The following is a 26639-nucleotide window of genomic DNA, read 5'->3' as shown; positions in this document are numbered from 1 at the left end:
ATCATCATCATCATCATCATCATCACCATCACCATCAACACCAGTAGAAACACAGGACAGTTTATGGGAACTTTTTGATACTCGCATCCATCAAACCAAGATGATACACAATGCTACAGCTGATGCCACAGTGGAAGTGAAAAAATACATCAACGATGCGTATTTGCCCAGAACTCATGATCCACTAACTTACTGGAAAGAGAGAGCAGTGATCTTTCCTCATTTGTATGTCCTTGCAAAAAAATATCTTTGTATGCCAGCAACAAGTGTCCCTTGTGAGAGGATTTTTTCAAAGGCTGGAGAAATTATCTGTAAAAAAAGAAGTAGGCTAAGTCCTTCCACAGCAGATAAATTTATATTTTTGAATAAAAATCCATTGTGGCTTGATTTCTTTTATTAATATTCATTTTTCATGACCAAAATAACATTATGCACAGTGAGGAGCCTATAGGTTACAAGCTTCACATATTAGAACATTATAATAATAAAAAAACAACACATTTGTTTAATGGTTCGTCAAGGTTGTTTCAGATCAACACCTGCAAGTGACCACTAGGTGTCACCGTTGAGACGGGTGTCGGATTGATTCGAAGCCTCGAAACAATATGGCACATTTGGTTCAACTGTTTCATTGGTTCACGAGGCCTCGATTTTGCCATCACTAGATTATGACTTGACAGATAACTAGACGATAAGCAAACATTAAATACAGAATCAGAACTTTCTCTAGACAATACTCTTGACAGTATACTCACAGGGAAGATTACAAACAAGGTTTCTCTATGTATGATAATGAACCAGCACAGGACAGCAAACACAAGGGGATTAAATAGGGAGAAACTGATAATGACAGCAGGTGACAAAGATGAAACTAATGACTAATGAGGAGAACAAGGGGGCAGGGTTAAGTAACGAGACAACACAAGCACATGGCCCAAACAAAAGGCCATGTGCTTGCACACAAAACATGGGTCTGTCATGATCCTGCCTCAAGACTAGAGAAAATCAAGAACAAGAAGGCAGAATCATGACACATTGTGCCATGCTGCTTATATTTATCACACAGTAAAAAAGCCCAAAACCAGTCGTCTGTGGATGAGAATCCGAAACAAGGACCGGTGGGCCACTGTCCTGCTCCACTTCACAGACACTGAGTTAAAGGAGAATTTTAGAAGGATGGGACACACATTTCTAACTTCAATAGCGTTTGAAGAGAATGACTTGCAGTCATAAAACCAACTGTAAAGTAGTTAAGACTGTAATTCATAAGCACATAACACAAGAACACTTCTCTTTAAAGGGTCATGAAACCCCAAAACACATTTTTTGAGACTTCTGTTTCCGGTTTGAAAAGCAAAGTCGGAGCAACGTCACGGATTCTGACTTCAATGCACAATACTGGCAAGATCCGGAGTGGTGATTGGCTGCGGGGCTCCAGTAAGGGCTGGAGGAACAAGCTGACGTCACTGTGCTGTATTACGCATGATATCACATTACAGCGGAGAATTTAAACAACATGCATGCGCACGAGAGCGTTTCATGCAGGGAACACCACGATGAGTTTAACAACGCTCGCCACGTGGATAATATAGATCAGATACAGACCAGAGCAAACGCGTTTCAAGTTTGTATGGTCATATTTCATAACTCTAGTGCTCTAAACATGGACCAGCACCGTCTATGTGCACATATTTAATCACCTCTTCTTCAAATGAAAAGTGTACAAATAAGGACACTGATACAGCTGCACTGATCATGAATGCAATGACACAATGGAATATTCTGATACACAGAAGACAATGATGTAGACTGAGTTTAGTTTAGTGCTCTTAAATGTAATAAAAATATTTTTAGACCTTTGGTAACACTTTATAATAACTGCATGCTATGAATCATTAGTTAAACATTAGTAAATAGTTAATTCATCAGTTATAATAGCATTAATAATGGCTTGAATGAAGCTTGTTTCTCTCCCGTCACATTCATTACATGTTAGAACATTGTCTCCAAACTTTCCCACTCTTAGCAGAGAATACAGTTTATTCATGATTTCTATAAAAAAATAATACGATACATTTTACACAGATTTCATTCAAACCATCTTTTGAGTCATGAACAGACATTTACGCTCATACCAAGCAAGACACACTTTCAAATCAACCATTCAATAGTTATAACAATTGCATGAATTATGTGTGATCTAAGCACATTAGTCACATACAGTGGTTAAAGTGGGATTTGGCAAGTGGGGGAAACCTCAAATTTTGTGTTGCAGCAACAGGGAAAAATGACTCACCGTGGGACAACATATTGAGTATCGTGGTATAGCAATACTTTTTGGGATAAGAGTGTCACTGTGTTCCAAGTATCACAATACTTATTTGTACTCGGTTTTTAAATGTTAAAAGTAATTTTAAATAATACAAATTATAGTCTACGTTTACCGCAGTCGGTGGAATTGGCAGACGTTCCCTGAGGCATCATGCGCTGTTGTAGCGCGTCAAAGCATTCACAGGTAGCCTATAAATATGCAGCTTTAACGCATGTACTGTAGGTGATTTTGAATAAATATTTCATGTCGATATACAATGGTTACATAATGTTAAAACTAATCCTGCTATTGATATCTTTGAAAGACTGAGTGCCGACCTTATAGAAATGTGGCAAGGGAAAATAAATGTCCGACGAATATCGAACCTAAAACTACCTTTACCGCGCTCAAACACCGTGAGTGCATTTCACGCATTAGAAATCGTTGGCATTCAGTGGGGAGGGGAGGAAGGATTTTGTCTGCATGCGTGAACCGGCGTAGATGCACTCAAAATCAGACAGGAGAACCGTGACTGAGAACATAACGTTGGGAAGCGTGTTTGTGAAGGTGGGGCCAGGGGGTGATATTACGTTTTGATTTGATGTGGAAGGACTCCTTCAGAAGGAGCACCAGGCTGGCTGCAATTTGACGGTGCACGCAACATTTTATTTTTTTTAACAATAGCCTATCATCGCGCTATCATTGATATTAATGAATCTATTCATTTATTAATATATCTGAGGTGCCGGAACGCAGTTCCGGACCGTTCCGACCCACTTTAACCCTTGGTCACATATATAGATTGAAGGCATGATATCGAATTATGCAGTTAAACGATGTTTAGTTATAAGTCCATCTAGCATCATTTTGGGATGATCTGATGCATTTTGATATGCAAAGTCTCAGTCTCTGTGGGTTTTAAGATATTTCAATCCTGTGTTTCAGAGCTCAGGTTAAACCGAGGTCTTTGAGAAGATAGTCTATTTTGCATCTATGTCATGGGGGTCAAACAGACTCTGGCCTAAACCCATGGTTCCCTTTCGAGGGAACATGTTCCTCCACCAGACAGGGAGTCCGGGTACTACAGCCGGTCCTTCATAGTTCCAAAGAAGAATGGAGGATTGCGTCCAATTTTAGATCTAAGACATCTGAACCGGTCTCTGAGGAGATTCAGGTTCAACATGCTCACCATTCCCATTAACGTGAGTCAAATCAGATCCGAGGACTGGTTTGTCAATATAGATCTAAAGGACGCATACTTCCACATCTCCATCCTTCCATCTCACATGATGTTCCTGAGGTTCACTTTCGGGGGCAAAGCGTACCAATATCGGGTTCTTCCATTCGGCCTAGCACTCTCCCCTTGCAGTTTCACCAAGTGCGTGGATGCAGCCCTGGCCCCACTGAAGCTCCAGGGCATCCGTGTGCTAAACTACATTGACGACTGGCTCATTTTGTCTCGGTCTCAAGAACTGGCAGTTTGGCATCGAGATATAGTCCTTGGCCACATCCAGAGCTTGGGGTTGAGACTCAACGCGAAAAAAAGAGCGTGTTGACACCCGCCCAGTGGACTACGTTCCTGGGGGTGGTGTGGGACTCGACTACGATACAGGCACAAATGTCTTCTGCTCGTATCGAGTCCATCCTGCCATGGTGACCAGGACAAAGCTAGGCTGCGCCATCACTGTAAAACAGTTTCAGAGACTGTTGGGGCTCATGGCAGCTGCGTCCAATGTGATACCTTTTGGCCTGCTGCACATGAGTGCCCTGCAGTGGTGGTTGAAAACAAAAGGGTTTTCCCGAGGGGAAACCCACTCTGCATGATAAGGGTTACGTGCAGATGCCTTCGTTCCCTATCAATGTTGAAGAAACCTTGGTTTCTGTCCCAGGGTCCTGTGATGGGAGCACCATGTCGCCGGAAAGCCGTTTCGAGAGACGCGTCCCTCACGGGCTGGGGCACGGTCATGGACGGCCGCTTTACAAGAGGTCTGTGGCAGGACCAGCATTCCTCTTGGCACGTAAACTGCCTGGAAATGTTGGCGGTCTTCCGGGCTCTGAGGAGCTTCCTCCCAGACCTCAAAGGTCACCACGTTCTTGTGAGAACAGACAATACGTCAGTGGTGTCCTATTTTAACCACCAGGGGAGTCTGAGGAAGACTCCACCAGGAGTGTGTTTGACCGAAAGTGGAACGTTTTCACCACTTGGTGTAGAGAGCGCAGCATGGACCCGGTTAACTGCCCAGTGGCTTCAGTGCTGGAATTCCTCCATGACCGCTTCTCTGCTGGTCTTACCCCGTCCATAGTCAAGCTTTATGTGGCTGCCATTGCGGATTTCCACACTCCTCTGAGTGATGGGCCTCTGGGAAGTCATCAGCTGGTCGTCCGTTTCCTCCGTGGGGCCTGGAGGATGAGACTTGCAACTCGGACCAGAGTTTCCACATGGGACCTGGCAGTGGTTCTCGAAGGGCTGGTGGAGGCCCCCTTCAAACCTCTGGAGTCACTTAACGTGGTCTTTCTCCTTGCCATTATCTCTCTTAAGAGGGTAGGAGATTTCCCTGGCCTATCACATGCGCAGTTTGCCTTCACCTTTGGCCATGAGGACTCACTCTACCAGAGGTGTGGCGTAAAATCCTGAAACGAGAACCAAACAAACTTTGTTTTGGTCTGATTTAGTTCGAAATGATGTCTTTATCTGGGCCTTATCACAGTACAAGAGGCCTAGTATAACTTCAGAAATAAAATTACAGTTACCATCCATAAAATCCATTGTTACAACGTTATTTCTGTTGTGTCAACCCCTACTGATTTAAAATCCAACAATATATGAACATGCATTGTTATATTGTTATAGTGGACACTATGAATATGTATGAAAATAGTATGAATTATCACAAATTATTTCGGTGAGCATCTGTGGGGCTAGTTGCCTGTAGCCAAGACAATAAAAATAGAAACACGGTTCACTCCTATTACTTACGCACAATATGGTGGAATACGTCCCGCCTTCTAAGTGAAAGAGCCAATCGCTGATTGATAAAGTCATTGCGTCACTGCAGCTGCCGTTAGAAGCTCCAGTTCCCATAGAAACCTGAGACTCGCACTTGAACATGAGCATTGACTGGTCTAGCCTGAAAAATAAGCTTTTTAAATACTATTTGAGCATAGGAAACATGTATGGGACAGTTCATGTCAGATTTTGTTGCTGATTTGACATGTCATTTAACTGTGAGTTCTGCAAGCAGTTTTTGAGATTTCAGGATTCCCCCATTCAAATAGATAGGACTTGGTCTTGGATGCCCGAAATGCCCGGAGGCGTTGCAAATATGGCCGCTGAGTGAACAGATTTTCCTTGAAAGGGACTTAAATAATTGGTTGTGGTGTAACTTACAGGGGTGTGGTTTGTAGTAGCTACAGCAGGACTCAGACAGACCCTTCTTCAAAAATGGGGTATGTAGTTGGGGTGTGTAGTGGAGACAATATCTATATCTGTAACAATCGCAAAATTATTTGTATCTTTATTCGGATAAATCCGGAAGTGGGTGGGGCTTTACCTGGACATTCGTACAATTACTTGAGAAGACCGTTATGTCTATGGTTTTACTGTTATCTGTTTTCTTCGTAGTTATCACTGAACAAGTATACCTTCTATAACTGATTGGAATATTTTTTATTACGATTATAACATTTATTTAAATATCTTCTAATTGCCAGAGCTGGTAGCCTCGTACAGGCAGTGCAATGCAAGTAATTGAGGTGTAATTCAGTTGTGCTTCGGGCAACATGAGTTTGAGTCCAGGCTTGAGGACCTTTTGTGGTCCGATAAATAAATATTAAATTATCTTCTAATTAAAACAATAATACTAAATTATAAATAAAAGAAAAAATGCAAAGCTGAACAAATTATTGTCAGGGCTGGACTGGAAAAATAGAGTCGGATTCAGATGTGAGTGAAAACAGTTGTAATGAAATGTAAAGAGGTGAGATACAGATTCCAAAGTCCGGTGAGAAGTCACGCAGTGGTACAGGGTAGCACAGGGACGCAATGGGCAACAGTTCACAGTGAGCTTCCTCTTGGACGAACAGGGAGCCAGGAACAATAATCCACAGGAAACACGAAGACGTGAACCCAGGGACACTAACAGGAACGGGACAACTCACAAACAAAATCCCAACAACCTGACAACACAGGCCGGAAATCACAGACATTAAATAGCTGGGGTTACGAGCCGCAGCTGGCGCTGATGAGTGATCAGTAGTTAGCAGACACACACACAATTACACACACACGAGAGAGAATAATTCACTGAATCAATGAACCATGACAATTATAAAGAACATTCTTGCATAAATGCCGTCTCCAGGAGATTGAGACAAAGAAATATCATGTAGCTTATCATATCATATATAACGTTTAAAACATTTAAATAGACATATCAAGTAGTAGATTATGTATATGCATCTTAGTTGATTGAGCTTAGTTGACTAGGTTTGGTTTCTGAGAGATGGAGACGCACAGAGACGGCAACGTGCTGTACGATTTGCAATCATGCTTGTGTGCTTATTCCATTAATTTGTCCATTCATGTATCATATTGTACGATGTTTAAAACATTGAAATAGTCGTATCAAGTAGTAGAATGTGTACAAATCAGTACCTTAGTAGATAGCCTATAACTTGATAGAGAGCTGGGGAGCATTTCCCAAAAGCATCGTAAGCCTAATAAGTTCGTTAAAACGATTGTACGACTGATCTTAATATTACGGTCTGTTTCCCAAAAGCATCGTAACTGTTGTACATTTATCGTCTTAGCAACTAAGAATAACGAAGCGAGACGTTGATTCGTTTTAGACGTTTAATGTAAAAAAAAAACAAAGGTAAATACAGCGTGTGCTTGTTCAGCAAATCGTTCACAAGATGGCTCTTGCCATTTTTTCATAACCATAACAACCTTCCCGGAACCACGTGACTTTCACCATTGCTCAATGCATCTTGGGAAATGAAGTCAATTCACAAATCAATGACACATGATATGTTTTTACCCACATATGTATCTGACACATGAACTGTTAATCTTAGTGTTGTGTATTAAATGTTAACTTATTCAATTTAACTTATTAATCTTAACCTTCTTAACTATTCTTTTAAACAGTCTTCTAACAAATAAATTCTCAACATCCTCCCCCCCATAAACTACAGTTTATATAATTTCCAAAGGATACAAAAGCTGGATGGGTCTCCGCAGAACAGTCCCTGAACTTGTGCGAACTGCACATGACCTCACAAGGCCATCACGACCTGGAAACAGTTCCTCAATTCTTCCTAGCCTCCAGCTCTGTCTTGGGGTGTTATCTTCTCCGATGAGTGCAACATCTCCTACCTTCAGCAGAGAAGGCTGTGGGGTGTCGCAGCGATGAGCCGACTTCAAATCCAGCAAATATTCTCTCCGCCAACGGTTCCAGATGTTGGTCATAAGTCTTTGTCTGTAGCGCCACCTCCTGTTCATCTCCTCCTTGTTCGCTGTTGGATGGTTAGTCTCAGCTGGACATGGCTTAGGAGGCAAGCAGGTCAGTCTCTGACCCACCAAGAAGTGAGCAGGTGTTAGTGGCTCTGGCTCATCCACATCATTGTGCACATAAGTGAGCGGCCTCGAGTTTATTATGGCTTCAGCTTCAGTCAGAATGGTGCACGTTTCTTCAAAGTTGAGTTTAGCTCTGCCAAGCACTTTTCTGAGAATAATTTTGACTGACCTTATCAGCCGCTCCCAGAATCCGCCCCACCAAGCTGCTCTTTCAGCGATGAACCGCCAGGTGATGCCCTTCTCTGAGAAGAACTCCCGTAGCTGTGGATTTTTAATGCCTTTCCAGAGCTCCTTCAAATGATCAGCTCTCTTTAACGTCTTGGTGTTATCACCTTGCATAATCCTCTCCTGGAGATGGATCTTTTCAACGCTAGCAGGAAGTTCTCTGTGACCTATCTGAGACCAGCTCTAAGTGCACTGCTCTGGTTACAGCACAAGTGAACAGTGCTATATACGCTTTTGTCATAACGTTCTGTGTCTCCACATAGAGTGGCCCTGCGAAGTCCACACCAGTGGTCTCAAATGGCAGTGACTCTGTTATTCTGTCTCTTGGCAGTGGCGCGGTAGTCTGCTGTCCAGCCTTTGCATTGAATTTCTTGCAGAGTACACATCTGGACACAACCTTCTTCACTACCTGTCGTGCCCTCAAAATCCAATATTTTTCTCTTGTCTGCACTAAAGTGTCTCGTACACCCGCATGCATTATCTTCTCATGTTCATACTGCACCAACATTTCTGTGTATCGGTGGTTGCTGGGCAAAATCCATGGGTGCTTTTCTCTGTAAGAGAGATCAGCATGCTGGAGCCTTCCTCCCACACTGAGCAGATCATCTTCATCCAGAAATGGCTGTAGCTCTCGAATTCTGGAGTCAGTGTTGGGACATTTCCCTGCTTTCAGCAGATCAATTTCAGAGCCGAAACTCTGGTTCTGAATCACCTTTATCCAGTGTTTTCCTGCTTCATTCAGCTCTTCTGCCGTCAGTTCACCACTGATTTTTGTGCTTGAACGGGTGTTGGTGATAAACCTCTTTATCCAGGCTGTCACCCGGAGCACTGTTTTTAGTTTGCTGTACTGCTCCAGACATAAAACAGGGCTTAAGAAGTCTTGGTCTTGCTTAACAAGCTGTACAGCAAGCTGGTATTTGGATCTGAGTTCAGACTTTACCTCATCTTCCTGGACATCTTCCTGAGTGCTCTTTGACTGATCAGGTGACATCAGAACACAAGGCCCATTCCACCACAATGTGCTCTGCTTCAGCTCCTGCACAGTTAGGCCTCTGGTGGGGAGGTCAGCTGGATTCATTTTCCCTTTGCAGTGAGACCATGACTGTGGGTCAGTTAGAGACTGGATTTCTGTGACTCTATTTGCTACAAACTGTTTCCACTTATGAGCAGAACCACAAATCCAATGCAGCACTATCATTGAGTCTGTCCATAGTCTGAGTTGTGTCTTGTCCAGCTGCAGTGCTTTCATGAGGGTGGTCCCCAGCCTGGCTGCTATTACAGCACCCATTAGCTCCAGGCGTGGCAGTGTCATCCTTTTGAGTGGCGCCACTCTGGACTTGGATGCAACCAGGCTTATGGTCACTTCTCCATCCTTTGTTTCCCCTTGAAGATAAGCAACTGCACTATAAGCCCTTTCACTCGAGTCACAGAACACATGTAGCTTTAACTCTTGACCGTCCTGCTGTGGCATGTGTGTTTGGTACCATCGTGGGATTGAGACCTGATGCAGTTGAGGGAGCTCCGAACACCACTGTTGCCACTTCTTCGTCAGATCAGGTGGCAGCTCATCGTCCCACTTGAGCCCTCTCTCCCACATCTCTTGGAACAAGCACTTAATCCTGATGGTGAAGGGAGTCAGGAATCCTAGAGGGTCAAAAATGCGAGCAGGAGACCGCAGAACACTTCGTTTTGTGTTTTCTCTTTCTTTCAGAATATAAAGCAGCCCCCTGAGGTCGAAAACAAAATCATCAGTGGCCGGTCTCCACACCATACCCAGCACCTTCAGCACAGACCCGTGTGATTCTGGTTGCACAGCACAATCCATCAAACTCTTCTGCCATTTTCTTTGAGCTCAGGAGAGTTTGTCATCCATTTACATAGCTCCATGCCTGCAGCAGACATAATGTTCCTGGCTGTTGTTGTCACTATATGTGCCTCTGTCACCTCACTTGCACTTGAAATAAAATCATCGACATAGAGTGAGGAGCTGAGGACTTCTACCACTTGTGGGTGTTCTAACTCGTACTGTCTTAAATGCTTCCTAATGGTGGCTGCGAGTAAGAATGGGCTTGATGAAGCTCCAAACACCACTCTCGTCATTCTGAGCATGCGCAGCGCCACATCCGTCTCCTCTGTTGGTGGTCCTATGAACCACAGAAATCTTACAGCGTCCCGATCTCTTTCTGCGAGTGAAATCTGCAAAAATGCTTTCTTGATATCTGCCATATATGCGATTTCATGCAGTCTAAATTTGATCAAAATACTCATCAGATCTGGATTCAGATTGGGACCTGTTAAGAGACAGTCATTTAGTGAGGGACTTCTATCTTCGTGGGATGACGCATCAAACACAACCCGCAGTTTCGTTGTCGCCTTATCCTCTCTCAATACAGCGTGATGAGGTAAGTAATATGTCTGACTGCCTTGTGGTGATGCATGCTCCCTTGGCACATCCTCAGCCATTCCTTGTTTTAAGTAGTCCTCCACAACTTCATTGTATCTGCTGTAGAGTGTGACATCCTTGCTTAGTTTCCTTTTCAAACTCTCAAGTCTCTTTTTTGCGATGCGGTAATTGTCTTGAAGTGGAGGATGATGTTGTCGCCATGGCAACTCCACTTGGTAACGCCCATCCTTGAAAATGGAGGTTTCCTCGAACCGCTGCAACGCTTCTACATCCTCTGGGCTCTCAGACTTCTCACTTGTGATGCCCACGGACTCAAGCTCCCAGAATGCATGCAGCTGTTTATCAATCTGTGCATCCTCGCTAAGCTGAATATGCATGCAGGTTGTCTCTGTCATGCTGGACACTGCTACTGGGCCTTGCACTGCCCATCCGAAAGTGCTCTCCAGTGCCACTAGGCTCCTTGTCAGTCTCTCTACTCTGCCTGATACTATCTGCCAGTAATAATCAGAGCCAATTAGCACAGAAAGTTCAGGTTTATCATCTCCAGCACAGTCTGCTAGTTGAAGACCTCTGCTTTTCATTTCCCTTTGTACTGTATATGTTCACCAGGCACTTTCATCAGCGCTGTGCACACTTTGGGGGTGACAACTGCCTCGATTTCAATTCCCTGCTGTTTATCCCATACATTCTCCAAGCTGAGCTTCACTATGTTGCGACTCACCGTTGTTGGAGCAGAGGAGCCAAATGTGTGAAGAGTAAGTGTCCCTTGTCTAGTAACAGGTAGCTGCAGCTCCTTCACCACATTCTCATGCACAAAACTCCCCTGACTGCCTCCATCTAGCAAGCAGCGGACCATCTTCCTGCTTGTGGGTCCTACGACCCATGCCTTGGCAGTTTGTAGCAGCACAGTGTTCTCAATGTCAGGTTTGTCTTTCTCTGCTTGGGGAATTACTGAGGAAATAACAGTGTCAATGTTGGCAGCCGCAGCGGGTGGAGATGACTCATTTTTCTCACAAATGGCTGCATGATGCCTGCCTCCACATGTGGCACATGACATGCCCTTTGACCTGCAAAACCTGGCGATGTGTTTGGACCCCAGACACACAAAGCACCTGCCAAGCTTCTTCAGTTTTTCCTTGCGTGCTGACACCGGGTGGCCTGGACATTTTTCACATTTGTGTTCAGTGCTATCACAGAACAGGCAGTTTTGCATTTTCTGGTCAGCAATATGTAGTGCAGCTGCAGATGTCATGCTTGGTTTCTTTAATTTCACATCACTGGCTGAATATGATTTGCTGCACGTTTTGTTAGCAGACTGGTTTTCTCTCTGGTTGTATGATTTCATCATTTGTAAAGTTCTCTCTCGGCTCTAAACCTCTTTCTGCAGGAACTTCAACACATTAGGCACATTCCACTCATTATCATCCCCTCTGTGACGACTGTATTCAAGAGCCATGTCGTCTGACATCATCTGGAGAAATATCGGGCACAACATACCGCCATAGGTGTCTGATACCACTCCCAATGACTCCAGGCTTCTGATTTGAATTTCACAGTCATCATATAACTGCCTTAATGCACTGACATCAGACGATTTCTTTACAGGAGTGAGATTCAGAAGCTTTGACATGTGAGCATTTACAATGAGATCTTTCCTTCCAAATCTGCTTTGGAGAATATCAACTGCAGCATCATAGTTACTATCTGTCAGCGTGAGTCCTGCTACTGCCTTTGCAGCCGTTCCAGTAAGATAAGTTTTCAGGTAGGTAAACTTTTCTTTTTTGCAAAGTGCATTGTTGCTATGAATAGCAGTCTCATACTGGCTCCAAAATTCCTGCCATACATGAACATCTCCGCTGAACTTCTCAATTTGTAGCTTGGGCAGTCTCACTGTCGGTTTGTTTGCGCTAACGTTACCATCACATGACTGAGCGGGCCGTGGGTTACTCACAGTCTCATGTTCTCGGATCACTCGGTGAGCCCGCGCTTTCATCTCGATGACGCGGTCTCTGTATTCCTCTGCGAGTTCAATCTCCGCCTCCACGTCCTCCAGCGAGGTGTGTTCCTCCACTATGCTGTCCAGCTCGCGCAAACTGTCCTCCTTTGCTGACAACACGGCTAACATGTCCCGCACACGATCGATATCCTTGTCTTCCTTTAATAATTCAACGTCGATCTGGTTCAGCAGTCTCGTTGTGGAACTCCGTATCGTCCAACGCTTTCTTTTGGACCTTTCAAGTTGTTCCACACCGGCCGGTCGCTCTACGTTATCTTCGTCACTCATAGTTTTTCGCTTCCCGGGTTTCCGGCACCAAAAATGTTGTACATTTATCGTCTTAGCAACTAAGAATAACGAAGCGAGACGTTGCTTCGTTTTAGACGTTTAATGTAAAAAAAACAAAGGTAAATACAGCGTGTGCTTGTTCAGCAAATCGTTCACAAGATGGCTCTTGCCATTTTTTCATAACCATAACAACCTTCCCGGAACCACGTGACTTTCACCATTGCTCAATGCATCTTGGGAAATGAAGTCAATTCACAAATCAATGACACATGATATGTTTTTAACCACATATGTATCTGACACATGAACTGTTAATCTTAGTGTTGTGTATTAAATGTTAACTTATTCAATTTAACTTAAAAACTTGAAAATCATCGTAGATCTATGAGTGCTCTGGAGTAATCGTAAATCCCCAAGTGCATCGTAAGAAGACAGAGTTACGAGGTCACCTGCAGGACAACCGGCAGATTTAACTTTATTCAAGTACAATGTGATTACAATATAAGGTTTGATTGCACTTTATTGTACACTTTATTATACATTTTATGTTTTATTTATTTATTTAATAACTAAAAAGGGCAGAACCCCTCCCCCCCCCAAAACATTTTTTAAATAATTTAATCTAATAATTTTAATCTAAATTAAATGAATAATAATAAAAAAAAGAATGAAAAAAAGAAGAAAAGATGTAATGTGGGAAACATGCTTCAAAGACTGGGAAAAATCGGGATGAGCTCAAAAAAAAAAATCTGTCAATGACTTGCTGACGTGCACGAAAACCAGCCATAAATTGGGCATTTCTTGCATGGTTGGCCACCATGTGGTCCCATGCCATCTTCTTCCTCCTCCTCCCTGTTAAGTAAAGGCATTCTCATATGCTCCGCAATGTTGTGCAGCATAGCTGTTACTATTATTACTGCACAACACTTTTGTGGAGCAAACAAAAGACCACCGCTGGACTGGTGAATAGCCCGAAAGCGCAGCTTCCACCTCCCTATGCAGTGTGCCTCGTCGAAATCTGTCTCCCTGTTATTTATAGGATTAGCCACAGGAGTGAAGAGATATGGCCTCAGTGGGTAACCACTGTCCCGACACAGCCTCCACTGTCTCTGTGAGTTTTGTGCCTCCTGACCCACAGATGAATGGTGAACATGAAGAAGTTGTGTGTACTTCCAGGCCTTGCTGCAATGTCTGTGATCAAACCCTTATAGTCACAGATAACCTGCCAGTTGATAGCTGCATAGCCTTTGCGGCATATTCCTGTATATACATGGCCATCCATAGATGATGTAAGGATCGGGATCAAGGTACAATCGATCACTCCAATGACCTGTGGGATGGGATGATGTGTTAAAAAAAATACTGTTGTATTTCTGTGATGGAAATTTTATGTGTTCTGCAGCAAGTGGAAGTAATACATTGGTGACTGCTTGAACAGCTCTTGACACTGATGCCTTACTTAGTCCAAGCCCATCACCAAGTACCTGGAGAAAACTGCCAGTTGCATAAAATCTCAAGGCTGATAGGAGTTGGACTCCAGGGGACAAGGCAAAATTTCTCCTGGTGGCACGCATCAGCTGAGGTCCGATGCTATTTATCAGTCGGGCTATTTGTCCTCTTGGCAGACGGTATCACCCAATTTTAGTAATGTCTTCAAGGGTATCCAAAGGGTTTTGATGCTGTTTGATGAAGGCATAAAGTCACCAATCTACTTTGTGATTGTCTCTGTCTTTGCCTTTCTCTGACCCTCAATTGAAGAACACGCTGTAGTGCAACCATGATGTCCTCTGCAAATCTAGTGAGGTGTAAACTCTATACTAAACTATGCTTACTTGAAGGTTATCAGGCTGTGATAATGTTCACATATCCTACTGCCTATCATCAATTTCAGTAATCACATTAGGCCCTGCCTTGAAGAAAGTGAAGTTGTGGCATCCTTAGAAATTGTATAGATTACATCATTTAATCTATCCTCTGTTTGTAATGTTCATAATGATGAAAAGTTGTGCTTCTTATAAATATGTATACATAGAACAGTGCTGGTAAAACATGACTTTTTTTTTTTTTTGTCTGTACCTGTAGAAATGTATTGTCGGGTAGCTGAGAGAGCTCAACGCGCTGCAACTGAAGAAAACACATGCAAATAGAAAAACACCCACAAATTAAGAAAACATTATCAGTATTACAACACATGTGTGCTCCAAATACTCACAACACAACCAAATACAGAAACGCGCTGCAAAAGTTCACAACACAACCAAATACAGAAACACGCAGCAAAAGTTCACAACACCACCAAATACAGAAACGCGCTGCAAATAGAGCAGAACACAACGGAAATGTTTCTAGAGAACCCCAATAAAATGACCAACCCGGCTGGGACGTGCTCTCTCGGCCACCGTAGTATTGGCTAGATAAAGTACAAATATCTGTCACCCTTAATATATAGACTTTATATATTAATAATATTGAAACTTACATGCTTATGTCTGAAAAATAGTCATCAATCATTAGCCATTTACTTCAAAATCACTTGGAAGAACTCATAACAATTATTATAGTATTTCATAGGGCCTTAGGCCACGTGGGGTTCAACAAACATGGACATCAAAAACATTGCATCTAGTTTTATCAATCAAACAAATCGCATCTAGTTTTATCAATCAAAAACATTGCATCTAGTTTTATTAATGTGGGTTATTCAGTTTCCCAGGACCTGCAAAAGACATTGTACAGTGGGATAAATCATAACTACATATAGAACACTTTTCACATTGCACAAGAAATTACAGAAACATACACTGTAAAAAATTCTGCTGTGATTTTACAGTAAATTACTGGCTACTAATTGCATTACTTTCACAGTAATTTACAGTAAGAAATTTAATGTAAATTATAGTAAAATTACACTTGTGTACAGTGATTTCACAGTTAATTATATCACATTATTACTGTAATTTCACAGTGATTTATTGTGTTTCGGCTGTAAAAGTAATGCAATTAGTAGCCAGTAATTAACTGTAAAGTTACAATTAAATACAGCAATGCAATGTGATCACAGAAAAGTAGTAATAAAAAAAAAAAACAAGATTAAACAATGCTTTCCTCAATTGTTTTATTTTTTACAATTGATACAATAATATCATAACAAACATGTTGCATTAAGCTGTTAGGACTGCATCCCAAACTCTAACTTGACTGACACTATTCTCAGAACACAGATTCTAATTCTAATTCTTCCAAATGCAATGACACAAGAACTGGTAAAGGTGAATGTGTATGTATGTTGAATGCATGTTGGCTTGTGAATGTGTGTTTTACCTTATGAATGTGCACAGGTCAGGTAATGGGTAAGGACCCAAAAAACAAAACTGTTTATTCATTTATACTGGCAGCGACCCCAGAAGGATGAGGCAGATTAAGTGTGAGAGCAGGCAGGAGTAGGCAACGAGATTATCAGTCCAATAAACACAGGGAAAATCCAAAACAATAGCCAGGTAGAAGGTCTCAACCATAAGGGCAGTCCAAAATATTCAGTGGCAATATGGCAGGTGAAAATGAAGAGAGGCAACAATGACTGGAGCAAATGGAAAAAAAGCACAAAATCTGCTTTGCCATCCATTCAAAATCCACAAGTTTACGCAATAGAGAACAAACTTGCTGATCGATGCCATCCTGCTTCTTTTTGGATTTAGATCCTGTATCAAGGTTGATGCCCAGGAAGCACCTAAGACGACAAGTAAAAAAGTTACATTTCAGAGTCTGATAGATTCCCTATTTATTTTTATAAATTTGAAAAAGCAGTCTAACTTCACAATATATTTTACAGTGATTATTTTTCAATAATCCATTAAGTTTTTCCACATTTGCTGATCACAACAGCACATGCAAAATACCTTAGGTAAGAGGTGCTGGTCCTGTTGCTGGGACAGATATCCAGGAACAGGAATGAGCACCCTTTAACATAAGGCGTTTTAAAAATAGTCTTAATGTTATGGACAGAAAAACAAGAGTCATGATATAGAGTGAAATAGGATTATTAAACTTCAAAAAGTGATAGTTTAATTAAAGAAATGCAATGCACGCTTGCAAAAGCGTAACGTAATGCGATTACAAGACACGTGACCAAGTGCACATCACAGAGCGATGGAAAAGGTGAGCGTTTGCAGTTAAAAACTACATAATTATCGCTTTGTTTATAAAAATGATCAATCGTTTCAGATCAGAAGACTTTTATTTGTCGACTAGAATCGTGTGGATTATTTTGATGCAGCCTAAATATGCATTTTGGACCAGCTGAATTTTAAGCTGCAGATAAATAGTCACAAATGTTAAAATGTCATTCACAGAAAAAAAATGACAGACACAAACTTGTACTCTTTCATTCACATTCCCAGTATACACTCAATTAGGCACTTCCAGCTTCTCAAATCTGCCATTTCAAATTGCCGCGCCTATCTCTCTTACTGCCACTGAGTTTGAAAATGCAAAAGTTAGTTACGCATCTAATATATCGCAAAAAAAGTTGCAAAAGTCAATGTGTGAAGATTTGATATTGCAATGGCAGATTTGAGAAGTGCTTAATTGAGGTTGTGCTGCGAATGTGAATGAAAGAATACAAGTTTGTGTCTGTCATTGTATTTCTGTGAATGACTTTTACATTTGTAACTATCTGCAGCTTAAAATTCAGAATGCATGTTTGTGACTATTTTCTGCAAGTGCTGATCTCAACATTCAACAAGTTTTCACATTGGAGATGTGAGTGTAAATTTTAGTGTACAAATACAAATATTAATTGTACAAGTTCTCAAATTCACATCTAATCTCGAGTTTTGCTACTCTTTTACCTTCATAAGATCACGCTGGCAATTGGTGGGAGAGGAGTTGAAGCTGGCCGTTGGGTCTGTGTGGAGGACTGGTCTGGTTCTCGTGGATCTGATCCGATGACTGTGCCGATGACTGTTGTGTCAACAAGGTCTTGACAGGCGTTTGTTTCTAGGTCTCGTCTAGTTGTCATGGTCTCTTTTGACATCCAGGGCTCACTGTGTTCATCTTAGGGTGCAGGTCCCGCATCTGATCTGGATACGGACTAGATCCGGCTGACAACAGTAACCTCGGGATAAGAATGAGACAGAGAGACTAACATTAGCAAAAATGCCATTGTTCATTGTTATGAGAAGTGTTTCCGGTTCTGGTTGAGCTAATTTATGCGGCCTAACAATCCTTTTTGAATTATATAGGATTATAGGGATTTTAATGATATAAATGTATTATGTTTATGCTAGGTTAGAGAGGTGTGTTTTTAATATAGATTTAAACTGCCAGAGTGTGTCTGCCTCCTGATCAACACTAGAAAGACTTACCTTGTGTCTGCTCCTCGATCTACTGCCAGTTAGACGGCTGGATCCACCAGTCCATGATCCCTCGACCTCCATTTCAGCAGCATTAGCTGTCAGGGTTTCTCTGAACTGCATCTTTTAAATAAAGGAATACATATTGTGAAGTCATTATTAAATCTTAAGCATTCGTTTTTTATGTGCATAGGTTTGATAAATTTTGTTGTCAGAGTTCACGCAGCAGTATATGCAAAATATCGGTAACAGTTTACAATAAGGTCTCATTTGTTAACATTAATGTGTTAACTAATATTACCAATACATTTGTTACAGTATTTGTTAACATTAGTTAATACAAATACAACTGTTCAATGTTTGTTCTTGTAGTTCACAGTGCTAATGTTAACAAATATGTTTTATTTTAAATGTCAAAATGAAAATGAACTAAGATTAATAAATTTTTAAGTATTACGCATGGTTACTCTGTTAACTAATGTTGAAAACTAATATTAACAAATAAAACCTTATTATAAAGTGTAACCAAGACTGCAAAAACTGTTGGTGTCAGATTCCAAACAGTGCGATCAGATAAACATCAATTAAGTTAGTATGTTTGCTCATAATCATCATATATCCCCACTGCAGTAAAATGTTAAACCATTTTAATCGCAATATACAGTGATATATACTCTTTCATTTTTTCTTTCACTCTAAAGTGCACCTGCTCTAAAGCAAATTACGTTGACGTTAACGTAACATTCAATAACAAAAGTCGAGCAAAAGACAAAGAATTAATAAGCTGCACTTATCTATAACGCTTTCCCGTTTCGGAGCTCCCCACAGAAGTGTTAGCTACAACAAAATAAGTCTTTTTTAATTTCAGATTGTACATATAATGAGTTGTCTCCGCGGGTGTTATGCAGCAGCGTGGTGGTCAGTGTAGTAGTTCGATTCACAAGTAAATGACTCTTTTGAAATGTTAGTGAATCAAATCTATGCACCGAAAGCATAGTCCGACTCCTATGATTCGATAATCACTCGTTGAAAAAGACGAAATAACTGACTAAATTTTAGCAAACAAAATGGAATATAACTACTAAATATAATTTCATTAGCCAACATTACAGTGCACTGGATCCAGCTCAGCAGTTTTTCTAATAAAACAAATACACAATCATCCTAAAATGAAACCGTATAACGTTAGGCCTTTTCATCAACACTCCGTATATCCGCGACCGAATGGGTATTCTGATGTTACGAAGGCCTAATTACCATCGCAAACCATCTCAATTAAAACATCAAACAATAGAACAATAAATGAATTAAATTACTTACCCGTTTTTTTCAGCTGAATGATTCCTCTCGGAAACGAAATGGTCTGCGACACGTCTGTTGGATCATCCTCAGGATTTAACCGCCAAAATCTTTTTTTTTCAGTTTTTTCGTGGCCCGCTTGTGACAAAACGAACTCGGGTCGAAGGTACACACAGCTACACCGAGTATGGACCTGACACCATTACAACTGATTTCAGCCAAGGCTCAGGCTGGCCCATACAGAAAAAGTTGGCCCAACTGTGCTTGCTATCTGGGTGGGGTCTTCGTTCTCAGCTGAACAGCCTATTTTTTTTACAGTAATTTGCTGTCATATCACAGCAGATAGTAAAAAGTCAGTGAGCGAATCCACATTACTGTGAAATTACAATTGTTTACAGTAAATCAATTAAAACAGTATTTTACTGTAAAAAAACACAGTTAAATATTGTGAAAGTCTGGAAATATTTTACAGTGTAATGAATCCCCAATGAACAATAATCATATTACCTGAGACTTCTAGCAAAATAATTGGCACAGAAATTGAGAGCCTTGCAAAACTCATCTCCTCTAGTGCAAGCCTCCTCTCGTCTAAGGCCAGCTTGTCCTTCTTGAGCTCAATGAGCTGCCATTGAAAATTGTTGTCCCTCTCATTGGCTTCTTTAAGGCATTGCCTAGTGTCTTTCAAGACATCTGTTTTCTCCCTCTCCAGCTGCACTATGTCCTGACTACAACTACAAACATCCTCAAACTGCTGAGGTGTTGTGGCTGCAGTCTGGACAACTGAAGATGGAGGCAGAGGCCTGTGAGGATTGTTTATAGGACTAGGAGATGGTAGGTGCTGGGAGATGGCAGATTAAACATGATAGTTCCTTTGAGCATGAAGGACCTGCGGTGTGCACTGCGGGATCGTGGAGCCCCACGTCTACAATTGCCACAGTAAACGAGGAACCGCTCAGCAGAAAGGCATGGTCGATGTATTGGGCCAGGGAAAAGTGAATTTTCCCCCCTGGCAAACAAGACCAATTCATATTTGTTCAAGTATTCTGTAATCTAGATCAACTGGAGGCAATTGATAGAACCCAAATGCAGCTTTATTGACTTGACTTGACTTGACTTGACTTGACTTGACTTGACTTGACTTGACTTGACTTGACTTGACAAAAAGTGATTAGAGGTAACAATACTTGACAAAGTAACAAGGCAAACATGAGGGCTTAAATATACAGACTACTAATGACAAGACAAGGGACACCTGTGCACATGATAAGACAATCAACCAATGACAACATGAAACATTCACATGGCAGGATAACATGACAATAACAGGGAATCACAAGAACATAAAACAAAAACAACCTGTGGCAGCTGCATTGTAGCGCCATCGTGTCAAAATCACTCTTTAATTTAATTAATTTAATAAAACTTTATAAATGAGCAAAAGTTATTTGTTAAAAAATATGAAAGGAAACATTTTTATTTAACATTTGTTCAGCATTTTAAATGAGTTAAAACATTTATTTTATTATATCAATATCAACTGCTCACCCTCCTTCTACATTATTTTAAGTAGCTCCCAAAGAGTAATTTGTATTGGTCTTCCTCGAGATGTCTGTCTGAAGTCCCAAAAAAGCATATTATTTAGTTAAAATATGTTTTCAAAATATTTGATTTCAAAAAGAAAAACTTTTGGCAGGTGCTCGATCAAATGAAGCATCAAACTCAAAATAAACAAGAATCGGCACACTGCCACTTCTGCTCCTAAGGATTTATTATATAACATTTCGACCCAAAGGGTCTTCGCCAGACTATTTGACTACAAAACAATTTGATGCCAAGGATCCCCTTGATATGATTTCCTAGCAAAGGACTCACTTCCTAAAATAAAGGCAACTATGTATTTTAAAACTCATTCATACCATTTGAGGAAAAAAAATTATATGTGTGATATTATAAATAGGCTACATTATGAATGAAATCATTTGCATTTCATGTTGTCATTGTACTATTTGTATAAAGCGTTTCATAATAAATATTGGCCCAAAGCAAGTTTTGCGTTCCATGTTTTGCGGTTAGTGGTGAACCATGAACCACGGACCACGGTTTGAAAACCCCTGATTTAGAGCAGACAAGAAATGTAAGTAAGTATTAGATATAATGGAGGTTGTTATATATTAAAGTCGTTATATATTATAGATGTATATTTGAAAAGACCTCCCAGAGAGGATCTACACCATTTCCACTACTCGCTGTTAAGGCCAACACATGGACATAAGTTGTACTGCAGTTGCTGTTAAATAGACTTAAATATATCCTTGAGTTACTGTAATATAATGTGCACTAATGAGAACTTCACAAAGGGGAATTGTGTAGCCAGTGAAGAAAATGTTTATCAAAACTAAAGCAGGGGCCAGAACATTTACTTCAACATACAAGTATAACATAATTATGTTGTCTGAAAGCTCTCAAGAGATGAATCAGTATATATTTGGATTCAATGACGCAGATGTCCAATGATCTTTGCAACATGAGAGATTAAGGATGGGCATTTAAAACAGACTATTCAATTCAGAGCAGCTCACAAACATTCAGACACTGTCATTGTTTGCTCTGGCTCTAAAACTTTAAGATTATTTAGTCTGTGATTCAAATATCATGCTGAAAGTTTACATAAAGGTATATTTTCAACATTTGAAAATTAGATGTTAAAAGTGTGAGATGACAATTTAGTAAAGTCCATATTTTGGTTATTTCTTTATAGTAATTTCTATTTTCAGCCTGTGCAAAACAACAAACGCAAAGCTGCCATGAGTTTATCCCAGAATATCTCGATTGTTCATCCTGAATACTTTTTCATCACTGGGCTCACAGGTACACCGTACAACACTTATTACTATATATTCTTATTTATCATATATTTTATTACTGTAATTGGGAACTCTATAGTCCTTCTCATTATAGCTCTTGACCGGAGCCTGCACAGTCCAATGTACATTGGTGTGTTTAACTTGGCCTTGGCCGACATTGGTGAAACTAATGCACTGATTCCTAACATGATGAAGATTTTTTTATTGGACTCACAGTACATCTCATACAATGCTTGTTTGGCAAACATGTTTTTTGTGAATGTCTTTATTACTGTGCAAACTTACACTCTTGTTGTTCTGTCATTTGATCGTTTCATTGCAATTTGTTTTCCACTACGATATCATGCTATAGTGAATAATAAGTTAATGTCTATAGTGTTTTCAGTAATATGGGCATTTAACACCTGTATGGTAACACTGTCGACATCTTTGATGACCAGACTTTCATTCTGTAAGTCCAACGTGATAGAGAGTTGGTATTGTGACTATGGAACATTGCTGAGGCTGCCATGCAATGACAATAGCATTAATAAGTTATTAGCAATCCTCATTGAAGCTTTATTCATTATTGCACCACCTTTCATTATTGTCCTGTCATATGTGGGCATTTTTCTTGCTTTATGTAAAATTACAACTTGGGAAGGACGTTTAAAAGCACTGAAGACCTGTGTTTCTCACCTTTTGGTAGTTGGATCATTCTTTCTTCCCATAATATGCATTTTGATTTCTTCACCTACTACTAATGCCAGGATCATCAGTGGATCTCTTTCATTTGCTCTTCCACCAATGCTAAATCCCATCATTTATGTTTTAAACACAGCTAAAATCAAAGACTTAATCCGAAAAATGCTTAACAACAGATCTGCACCAATTAGAGGGAACGTTTCAAAATGACTGTAATGATTGTCTATGTGTTCTTCAATCATTGTGAATTAAATTACCTATATGAAAAATTACATTTATGTATTTCATTAATATTTTTAGATCCATAATGTGGAAAATAAAAGTGTACAAGCAGAAAATAAATTCAGTCTGCTAGACTCTTTACATTGGACACATTAGACGTGTGTTGGTTAACAGCAGTGCAATTTTGTTTACGCCTATTTATTTATGAATGAATCCATCTGATTTCAAGTGTGTGTGCTGTAATGTGTTTGTTTTTAGTTACTGACCTTGAAAGCAAATTGAAAAGCAAACATTTTAGCAAGAAATGTATTTTATTGTTAATTTAATTTAATTTTTGTTGTATAGTATTTCTGTCAGGAATGACTGGAATATCAAAGAGGTGGTTTGATAAAGATGATGTTTTAATAACAGTTATTGAATTCAATTAACAACAGCAAAAATACGGCAGAGATGATGGTAGTAAAAACAGAAGAGGCAGATGTGGACAGCAGTGTTTCAATATTCTGTATATACTTTAATCATAAAAGAAACTGGCTCGCATGCACAAACTGTTGCCGGGAGAAGGCCACTAAAGGAATAATGCATGCAGATTCTCTATACAGAAAACAATAATTTAAAAACAATGCCTCCAGGGTGCAGGGGCAAGAAGGAACAAAAGCAAATCCAACTGGACAAGAGAACATGAGTGAGTAGCAGAAGAATGCAATCCTCTGGACAATATGTTTTGACAAGCACAGGATATAAATAGGCAAAGTAACAAGCAAAACATTGCTCATTAGTGGCTGATTGCTCATTAGTGCTTATTAGAGCTGCACAATTCTGGCTAAAATGAGCAATTTTTTTTGCTTGGAATCAAGATCACGATTCTCTCACGATTCTGAAAAGCTTTATTATTTTAAAGATCTACAAATCCTGAACATTAAGTTACCAAACAAGATAGAAACAAAATAAGACATAAAACGCTTGCTTCAGTCAAATTTAAATAAATGCAGTAAACAAAAAGAATGTAATATTTAAATAAATAAAAAAAGACAATTAAACATTGACAACATTCAAAGGTATTACGCCAGGCTAGACCTATTAAAGATTCTTAGCAAGAAACACTATCAACATTTTTGGGTATGGTGTTGCGTTGAATAGTGTTGCTTTTATAGACGTTTGTTTCGACTGGCCGCTGGTAACGTTACTTTGTGATTGAGCGGTTTTGTTTTTAACCATCTCATACTATAGTTTAATTGAGAAGTTTATAATAACTTTGCTTTTCATTTATTACTTAAAGCTCAGTTGAAGTTTTTCGATAGCTACTACATTAAAAACTACTAGCCTAACTGATAAAGTTCACACATTATTTAAAACAAGTGAAAAGTCAGTAATAAAATAAGAACAAATACACAAATTACATAACATGAATACTAAATAACAAAGTTTACAAAGTCTAACAGTATATTCAGGTACATAAATTAATAATTAAGCCTAAATGTAAAATAACACCATTTGTCACTGTATAAATTGAATATAGTTTAATCTTTGTTAAAGCTGTATTTTATTGTTTTATTTATATCAATGACACAGAAAACAGTATACATAATATTAAGTGTGTGCTGTCACTTTAAGACCGACTGCACGGACCGAAAAAAACGGACAAATAGCCGTTTCTTTCTCAGCTGTTCACATATGACATAAACGAGAGAATATTTGTCGAGATGGTCATTTAGACCGGTATGTTGACAATTTTGTGTTTATGTGTCCGTTCAAGGGCAAAGAAACGCGAAAGAGGAATCAATTCTGCATTTGAGCGCTGTCTGAAACGCGCCTCTCTTTCACTGCGCTTCGAGTGTGTGTGGCTGTGCGCACATATAATGCGCGAGTCCCGGTTTTCGGCTCTTCTTCCGTGATTAAAATGGTTTGAATGTGTAAATTGGCAAGTCAAGACACGTCCAAATTATGAACTTTCACTCTATGATGGTTAAATTTAGCATTTAATCCGCGAATCACATGCGTGCCGAACCGAATCTAGTGTGATCCGTTCCACCCACGTTATCTCGTTGAATATCATTGGCAGAATCGTAGAAATGCAGGATTAAGATCGCGTGGGGGTTGAATCGAGATCGCGATCTTTTAACGATTAATTGTGCAGCTCTACTGTGGGGTTAGTTTCCACTCAAGCCCACAATATAGACGCTATAGAGGGCTCACGCTCCCTGAGGCGCGCACCCCTGTGCATGAGTGCCGCTCACACGGGGGGAGGGGAACACTAGACAGCCGGACGGCCGGGCCCCTATCTCACAGTGACCCGGGTCCTGTATTCATCCAACCTCTAGCTATGAGGGCCGAAGCCTGGGAGGCTATCCCCGAAATATCGAAATGGGTGTTGAACATAATAAAACGAGGTTTCTCGCTCCAGTTTGCTCGCAGACCTCCGCGCTTTCGAGCCAAGGTCGAGACAATGGTCGAAGAGGGCGTGGCCCACATTCTCCGTACCGAAGTGTCAAACTGTTGAAAAAGGGGGCTGTCGAAGCAGTACCTATGTCACAGAGCGAGTCAGGCTTTTGCAGCTGCTACTTCCTCGTCCCCAAAAAGATCCTAGATCTCAGACACCTGAACAAAGCACTTATGATGCGTCTGTTCAGGATGTTGACAACCAAACAAATTCTGCGCATATTCGCCTGGGAGATTGCTTTATCTCAGTAGATCTGAAGGACACCTATTTTCACATCCAAATAGCGCCCCATCACAGACCATTCCTGAGGTTCGCATTCGAAGGACAGGCTTATCAGTACACAGTACTACCTTTTGGCCTGTCTCTAGCGCCCCGCACCTTCACGAAGTGTATGGGCGCGGCGCTCATCCCCCTGAGACAGTGGGGAGTGCGAGTGTTAAACTACCTCGACGATTGTCTCATCATAGCCCAATCGGAGGAGCTATTAATAACTCACAGAGCCTGGCTCCTCAACCACTTAGAATGCCTGGGCCTCAGGATCAATTTCTCCTAAAGCACACTATCCCCCAGCCGGAATATCTCCTTTATGGGTAAAGAAATAGACTCGGTGCGCATGAGCGGCGCATGTACTAGGCGTTCTGAACCAGGATGCAGATATGCTATCCAGACGCAATGTTCTCCCAGGAGAATGGTCTCTTCACCCACAAATGGTTCAGCTGCTGTGGGATGTGTTCGGCAGGGCGGAGGTCGACCTCTTCGCCTCAGAAGACAACGCTCACTGCCAAATATTTTTTACAAAGAACAGGGATGCGCTCACCCACGACTGGCCGAGCCGCCCTCTGTACGCATTCCCTCCTGTCACGATGCTACCACAGGTCATCGAAAGGATCAGGGAGTGCAGATGTACAGTGCTGTTAATAGCCCCCCCTCTGGAGAACCCAGTATTGGTACCCAGAGCTGTTACAGCTGCTGGAAAC

At 40.7% G+C, this 26639-nt stretch overlaps 1 protein-coding gene and 1 long non-coding RNA gene across 2 annotated transcripts; one reads left to right on the top strand and one right to left on the bottom strand.

Annotated features, from left to right (window-relative positions):
• Positions 1-15604: 15604 nt before the first annotated feature.
• Positions 15605-17788, bottom strand: LOC309505492. Its single transcript, XR_014208460.1, has 3 exons — positions 17650-17788; positions 16699-16759; positions 15605-16529 (listed from the first exon to the last, which is right to left on the bottom strand). It is a non-coding gene; the product is annotated as an uncharacterized lncRNA (long non-coding RNA).
• A 4436-nt stretch (positions 17789-22224) lies between these two features.
• Positions 22225-23210, top strand: LOC309506155 (olfactory receptor 1M1-like; the record flags this gene model as incomplete). The annotated part of the gene is made up of 1 exon (XM_082179776.1): positions 22225-23210. The coding sequence occupies exon 1, from the start codon at positions 22257-22259 to the stop codon at positions 23208-23210; it is 954 nt and encodes a 317-aa protein (XP_082035902.1). The 5' UTR covers positions 22225-22256.
• Between the last annotated feature and the right edge of the window lie 3429 nt (positions 23211-26639).

Source organism: Leuciscus leuciscus (assembly GCF_965113295.1).
Source record: "Leuciscus leuciscus genome assembly, chromosome: 9".
In the NCBI taxonomy this organism is placed as follows: domain Eukaryota; kingdom Metazoa; phylum Chordata; class Actinopteri; order Cypriniformes; family Leuciscidae; genus Leuciscus; species Leuciscus leuciscus.
The sequence above is the reverse complement of the archived record's forward strand: the minus strand, read 5'-3'. Positions and strand labels throughout refer to the sequence as shown.